Source organism: Arachis hypogaea, chromosome 6 (assembly GCF_003086295.3).
Source record: "Arachis hypogaea cultivar Tifrunner chromosome 6, arahy.Tifrunner.gnm2.J5K5, whole genome shotgun sequence".
Classification (NCBI taxonomy): Eukaryota; Viridiplantae; Streptophyta; class Magnoliopsida; order Fabales; family Fabaceae; genus Arachis; species Arachis hypogaea.
This window is the reverse complement of record NC_092041.1, coordinates 17,857,059-17,864,587: the sequence shown is the minus strand read 5'-3', so window position 1 is coordinate 17,864,587 and position 7,529 is coordinate 17,857,059. Positions and strand designations below refer to the sequence as shown.

General features: G+C 32.8%; 1 protein-coding gene across 2 annotated transcripts; it reads right to left on the bottom strand.

Moving 5' to 3' along the window:
• Window positions 1–3,364: 3,364 nt before the first annotated feature.
• Window positions 3,365–6,499, bottom strand: LOC112696319 (inositol-pentakisphosphate 2-kinase). 2 transcript variants are annotated; one of them, XM_025749041.3, is made up of 8 exons: window positions 6,144–6,499; window positions 5,898–6,008; window positions 5,503–5,706; window positions 5,145–5,292; window positions 4,943–4,983; window positions 4,709–4,819; window positions 4,020–4,616; window positions 3,365–3,789 (listed from the first exon to the last, which is right to left on the bottom strand). In XM_025749041.3, exons 2-8 carry the CDS (start codon window positions 5,997–5,999, stop codon window positions 3,616–3,618), a joined length of 1,377 nt encoding a protein of 458 aa, XP_025604826.1. In that variant the 5' UTR covers window positions 6,000–6,008; window positions 6,144–6,499; the 3' UTR covers window positions 3,365–3,615. The 2 variants fall into 2 exon arrangements, with proteins under 2 accessions (XP_025604826.1, XP_025604827.1); XM_025749042.3 differs by having other exon boundaries at window positions 6,176–6,457.
• Window positions 6,500–7,529: the final 1,030 nt, after the last annotated feature.

Below are 7,529 nucleotides of genomic sequence, written 5' to 3'. Positions count from 1 at the left end.
TCGGACATTAACGCGATGTTTCATGAAGGAGAACACATTTATTATTCTCAAAATTTCTTTTCCCTCATTGTCGTTAGAAATCTTATTTTCTTGTTCCTTAGAGCACTCAGTTTGGTTTAAAAGAGAACCAAGTTCCTCATCACCAGATTCTTCCTCTTGTATTAATTGCGAGAGAATGAGATGATGATCATCTTGATTTCTTTTGATTTCCCGGATTTCTCTCTTAAGATTGTTAACCTCAGTTTGGAGGTCCTGAATGGTTATGGGACGAATAACCTGTTTTTCTAATTTTTTGAAAATAGGTTTGACATCATATTTATTGTTAAGGACCAAATTTTTCGGTTTTTTCTCCTTTTGTAAAGATCTTTTTAGTTTCAAAAGGAAATCTTTCTTTTGCTCTGGATTGTCAATAGCCTCTATAGCATCAAATAAGAGATCTTGATCTTTAGATAAAACATTAATTTGCTTGGTATCTGAATCTGAGGATGACTCAACATCATCAACTTGGATGTTGTTGATATTATCATCCGAAGATTCTAGTCCAGAGTTATCATCTGAACTATCAATCATAAGATTATTAATCTATTCCTCAATCTGAGGATCAAGGTTCAAATTATTAATCTTTCCTTTTAACCGACAATATTTGCTAACATGTCCTGGTTTTTTACATGTATAACAAATAATGGGGTTTTTCTGGGGATATTTTTGGAAATTCTTTTGAAAACCTGTTTCATTTTTAGGTTTTTGAAAACCCTTTTTGAATCTTCTGAAATTCTTTTCAGGATTAGGTTTAAAAACTTTTCGATTGGATGGTCTTTTAGATTTCCTTGGATGACAAGCAGGAAGACCAAATTGTTCACAGAAGGTTCCCAGATTGATACGATTTTGGGTTTTTCTCTCGAGCAAGTTGCCTTTGGATTTTATCATCTTGACAAATCTTTAGGGCAACCTTTTGGATGAAAGAAATGAGTTGGCCATAACTTAACTCATCATAGGGTATTATCCCGTCTGGGGTTAAGCTACGAATTTTGTCCCTTACTTTATCTCCAAGGGATTTGGGGAGTCCAGCAAGGAATTTTTCTTTTCAGAAAGGTTGTTGACTGTCTTCTCTGGTATAAACCCTAGTAAGAAAGGTATCCTTATACCATCAAAAATCAGACAAAATTTTGCATCTGAGATTGGAAAGTAACTCAGCAGATCGGTCTTTCCAAAGAGATGGATCACCAATGAAGTGGCTGGCTATGGTAAATATTAAGGTATTGACAGCATCGGGGATAGGTTCCCCGTCGTCACCAATGATGGGTTCGTTCTGGTCATTGACTTTTATGGCAGAAAAGATTGAGTGTTTTTGGTTATCAGAAAGGTAGTTATCCCACCATCCCTTCAGTTGGCCACTAAACCCGGAAACAATAACATTGGCTATAGCTTCTTCAGAGATTTCCTGGGCTGCTTGATAGGATATGCCTACCATTGTCATATGCTGGAGCATACTCATGATATTATATTCTGTTTTGCCATCTATATTCCATTCATAGACATTATTGGCATTGAAACTAACAAAATCTAGTTCTCTTTCTTCGAGAGCTAGATCTGGAGCGGATACTCGATTATACGTAGAGGGTTTAGTTAAACCCTTCCACTTGGTTAGGGAGTTGGTCAAAAAAGGGCTGATCTTGAGGGATGATTTACCAGAATCATCACTTTGCTCGGAGCAGGATTCATTGGACTCATGGCCGAGGGCATTAATTGCTTTAGATGAGCGTGTTTGAATATGAGAAGTAGACTCACCGGAGTTTGTAGGAGTTTCTGGGACAGTGGTAAAACGATTTAAAAGTTGGTCAATCTTTTGAATAACTTCCGAATCACCAGATTGTTGTTTTAAAATGGAGGTTTTAAGACTTTGCTTTGCCTTGCTACTTATTTTGAAAGGTTTAAAAAGGGATTTCTCAATACTTTTAGAAGTAGATGCTTCAGAAACATTTTTCAAAGAGAAAGTAGATCCTGAAGATGAAAGGTTGTCACCCAAGCATCGTAAAAATCTATTGGTATAATTTGATTGCTCAATGATAAATTATATTGTGAAATGATAAATTATATTTATATTTTTTAAATTATATTGTGAAATGATAAATTAAATTTTTTTATTTATGATATTATTTAAATAGTATATACCATTAATTATTTGTTTTGTAATTATTTTTTAGATAAAGATTAGTTTTACTATTTGTTTTCATACTCAACGTAAACCGCTGCTGCCTCTAGCGGTTTATGACTAACCATAATCATGCAAAAATCGCGGTAGGCAACAGCGATTTTCATGCTGCCACAACTCAACGTAATCCGCGGCTGGCAGCAGTGGATTCTGTGTTTATGTAAACCGCTACTGCCAGTAGCGGTTTACATAGATATGTGAAACAATGCATTTGCGTCTTTGTTTTGAAAACAATGCATTTGCGTAATTTTAAAGGTGAAACAATTTATTTAGGTGAATTACCCTATATATATATATATATATATATATATATATATATATATATATATATATATATATATATATATATATATATCGTTTACAGTGTAAATAAAATAGAAATGTGTCTCATTTACAGTGTAAACGAGATATATAGAAGACAATCGCAGCAGCTATAAAAGGATGTGTAACCCTTAGTTCTTCACAAACTTTTCCTATCCTTTTTGTGTCTCATATTTCTCACGAATACAAAACATCAATGGCCAGTAATAGTCTATACATAGTTATGCTTGTTTATTTCAATTGTCGTATGAGAAATTGCGACAGCAGGGTAACACTTGAGTGTGAGTATCCGACATTATTTCGCACTCAGCGTGTGGAGACGTCGAATTTGGAGAGTTTGATATTGAGCAAGTTTGGTGGTTCCTAAGCGAGAAAAATCGGAAGGGTGGCGTATAGGTTACTAGCACCTATGAATTGTTAATGAGATATGACTTAAAAATGCAAATCGGTAAATATTTTTTAAATTATTTATTTTGATAATTATTATATTTATTTTATTTATTTAAATAAAAAATCCTTACACATTAATATAAAAGTCAAGGTTATTTTATGATTTCTATAATTATAATTAAACTTAGGTATTAAAAGATAGAAAAGAATAAGAAGAGAGAAAATCATTCATCTCAATTAATTAAAAGGGGTTTGCCTCAGTTTAACAAGCAAAGATTTCCCTTATTAATCCTTGCAAAATGTACTTCTAACTCTAATAGATGAAACATGAAATTTCATGAGACAATAATAAGAATTAATTTTGATATACAAACTATTTTATATGACCGTTTAATTATGTTTGTAAATAATCATTCACATGTTAATTGTAAAAATGGTTACTTTTACTAACATGATGATATATAACTAGATGCACATATAAAACTTATTTATAGTGTCAGTGTGTTAAAATTAAATTCCAATAATAATTAGTAAGCCATGGAAAATAAATTAAAAACAAAAAATCGAAAGTAAAACCTCAAATTACAAGTAGTTTTGGCCTTCATTTTTGGATTATAGTATTACAACAACATTAAGTGAGGAGGAAGAACATCATCATCAAACTGAAGTTATTGAAATCTCAATATGCTGTCTCAAGAAGTTCCCTGCACATTTGTTACTTCTTGATCCATTTTGTTGATGACTTCGTTTCTTTCTTGATGATCCATGTTCATACTTTGTTCATAACAGCTCACTATTTTCTTATCTAACTCATAATATTCTTCCATTTTATTCAATCGCTTCAAATCAAGGTCGATAAAATACACCTAAACAAAGAGCAAATCACAACTAAACTAAGTATTCAATGTCAAGCATAACTTTAATCATTTTCCATATATGAACATATAAGTAACAGAATTAATGTACTTTTATAGCTTTATGTAGTTGAAAATTATTTTTGCCTTTTTCTTTAGGAGGGGAAATCTTTTTTTTATTGAAATGAATTCAGAATAGTAAAAAATTAAACCAAGAATGACAAATGTAAAGTGCTGTTTACCTTAAAATCAAAGGTTTGCTTAGTTGACTCAAGATATATGTTATTGTATATAGATGACGAATCCTCCTTTGTCCTTTGTCTAAAACATATCATCAAACTGCAGTCTTTCGCTGTCGCTGCTATAAGGTAGTTCTTCACAATTCTCAAACTTTCATCCAATGAAGCTGAATGAAAAGACTTGTATCGTTTTGCCTGCTCTTCATTCAATTCTCTACATGCCATGCATGGTTGAGAAATAACGTTATAATATGCATGGATGGCTCCTTCTATGTCGAAATTGTCGAGCTTCTGAACCTCAAGGAGCTGATCAAGGACTCTTGATTTGTGCATGGTCTCAGCAACGAGTGTAAACAAGTTCTCCGTACAATGACCTTTATCAGCTTCAATGACAGACTTCAGCCTTTCCTCAAATGCTTCAGCCATGTGTGAATCTGTTTTCCTTGTGCCACCTCCCAGTCCTCCGAGTATGAGAACGCCATTCAAAAATACACGAAAATTGTTCTGAGGAGTAATAAAGAGATCCTTGATAGCCTTACGAATCCTCTCTTTAGATCCGGAGAATAGATCAAGTGGATTGTATTGACTTAGCTCTGATATCTGCAAGCATATTTTTAACTTAAAACCAAAAAAAAAAGGAAATAGCATTGAGTCCTAAATCACCATGAAAAGTTAACTTTTGTGTGCTATACCGTGCCTTGATGCAACTTCAGAGCTTGATGCATTTCAAATCGAGTTACTCTCGTTTTGATAGCATTTCCTTCAGATACAAATTTAGATTGAGGAAGAAATCCCCATTTGGGCTGCATTTTTTAAAAAGTAGTTTAAATTGTTACAAGCAGGGTAAAACAAGGGGCGAACAATGAAAGTGCAGCTAGATTAGTGGGAAAAGATTGAACCGAATATGAACATAATGGAAACCATGCCTTTATCTCAACAGAAATGCAGGGCTTCGATCCTTGGCTATCTGAAATGAAAACAAGAAACAGAATTTCAAATTGGTGATAAGCCTATGTACAAATGTCTTCTCAGCAAGATAATGTTATATTGTTCTAAATTCTAATACTTAAATTTTTTTCTTTTCAACAAATTAACCGAAATAGGGGAGGAAAAAAAAAACTCCAGTACCATGAGGGAACACAGAATGATCAGACATAAGAAGACCAAAATCACATTGTTTATCAATCTGGGCAGCATCGACTCGCCACACAGGACGTTGGCTAATAACAATCTTCTCAATTGATTCAAGGAATTTCCTAGACACCAAAACATGCACCTAACAAAATATCAAAGCACTGTATTAAGATATCCCTAATCATTAACTTTCTCATGCCATAATTAACCACAGTATCATAGAAACTCTTATTACTAGCAAAACCCATTTTTTTAAACAGTAAAATTAGTCAGAGTGTAGTACTGAAATAAACAAAAACTAAACAATGAAACAAACAATGCTGGAGCACCTTTTACATTTACATGTACATACCCCAGCATCAACATACTTAGAACCAAGCAATGGCATCATAACATGCTCGACATATAGCTGGTCGATGATATCCTTTTCTGAAGAGGAAACAAGTTCATTCACATCTTTCCAAAGCAGAAGTTCATGTGCAGTCACAGTTATGTTACTCTTCAGACCATGTTTACTGTTCTTTGGAGCCTTACGTATCCTCATCACTTTCCCAACCTACACACACATTCATGATGCTTCAAACACATTTACTTGGTAAGGTGCATCTAATCACAAGTTAATTACAACCAAAACAACATATTCCTTAATGAAAAATTGCAAATAACATGACTTATTATCATGGCATACAATTGTGTCATTCAATCCATGTAGTTAAACCCCAATTAGTGAAGAAAAAAATAACTCACAAAAGAAGGATTTGATCCATTGTAAGCAAGAACAAGATTAACAGCTCCTTCACCCCTGTAAACCCAGTTAGCGGCATCTTCTTCCCTTAGAGTTAGCTCCATCAATTTCACCTGAAAAAAACTCTCATTTTTAGTTCAGGCATTTTATCAAACACCAAGAAGACACCCAATGAAAAGCTTCAAAAAAAAAAATGTAAACTTGAGTTCAATTTGAAGAAGGAAACTTATGACAAAACAAAAGGGTACCCCTGACTTGTCAGCGAAATACAAGAACTCACGCAGCTAGTTCCAATTCCAAGCACTTTCAAGCCCCAAAATTAGAAACAAGAGGAAAATGGGACCTGCATGAAAATAAACAAGGTAAAAGAATCCGAAAAGAGGGGGAAAAAGAAAAAAAAATGTTAATATTCTATTCTACTAATATTCTATATTCGAATTCCAATATAAATAATCAATAGATTATAATAAAACCAATATATTGAAGGACAATAGTGAGCGTGAAATGGAAATGGAATAGGGTGGTGCCAATATTCTAGCGACATATTAATTAATTAATTAAATTAAGCTGGTTTGCTAAAGCTTTTTTTGTTTAGGATGATCCTGTTGTGAAAAAGTAGGATCTCATTTTCTTGTATTTGGTAAATTAAAAAATTAAGAAATTTTTTTGAGTTAATATTTAAATTATTCTCTGAAATTTGACTTCCAATTCAATTTAGTCCTTAAGGTTTCAATTGATTCTAATTGTATTCTAAAATTTTGATCCGAACCTCAAATTGGCCCTTATGTCATTTTCGTCACCGAACATGACAATTTTAAATAACACATGACACTCTCAAAACGACGCCGTTTTACTCTTGGCATCGAAAATATTAGAAACGACGTCGTTTGATATGAGAAAGGGGTTAAATAAAAACCCAAACATTAACCATTTTAAAAGTGAAACCCAGTTGACCCTTCTTTTTCCTCCTTCTCCCCTCGTTTACGTTTCCGTCAAAAAAGAACTATGGGTGTTGTAGTAATGGAGGTTTGAAGCTTTTCTTACTTGTTTCGCTTCCCATTGTAAAGATTAATTACCTGGAAGTCACCATCTCTTCAAAAACAAGTTAGTAACAAAATTATTGCTCTCAACATATTATGCTCTATTTTTCTCAAAATGTTGGTTGTGGCTTGTTTTTCAATTTTTTTTTCACTCTACTTCATCGGTGAAACTTCAGAAAAATGTGGTTGATTATGGTTGTTGATGATGATAGAGTTCTTGTATATTAGGGTTTAATTTTTTTGCATGTTTGTGACTGTGATCAACTGAATTTTTCAATTCTTTGTACATTTAATTATATATTGATTTTTCATATTCTATTTTAAAATAATAATTTACTCCTTCATACTCCATTTTAATTTAATTGTTGACTGAGTAATTTCTTGTAAAAATAAAGTATTTCACAACAATTTTAGTAAAGACTAATAGCTAACAAGCGCTAAAACACTCAAGTGTTTCTTACCGTAGACAGACACAAATTAAATATTGAGTCATCCTAAAATTTTCATTTAGTGTTTATACCACATGCATTGATTTAGAGATCAAACATGGATAATTGCCTTGTTTATGTTTTCTTTATTTTTCTTTATTTCTTC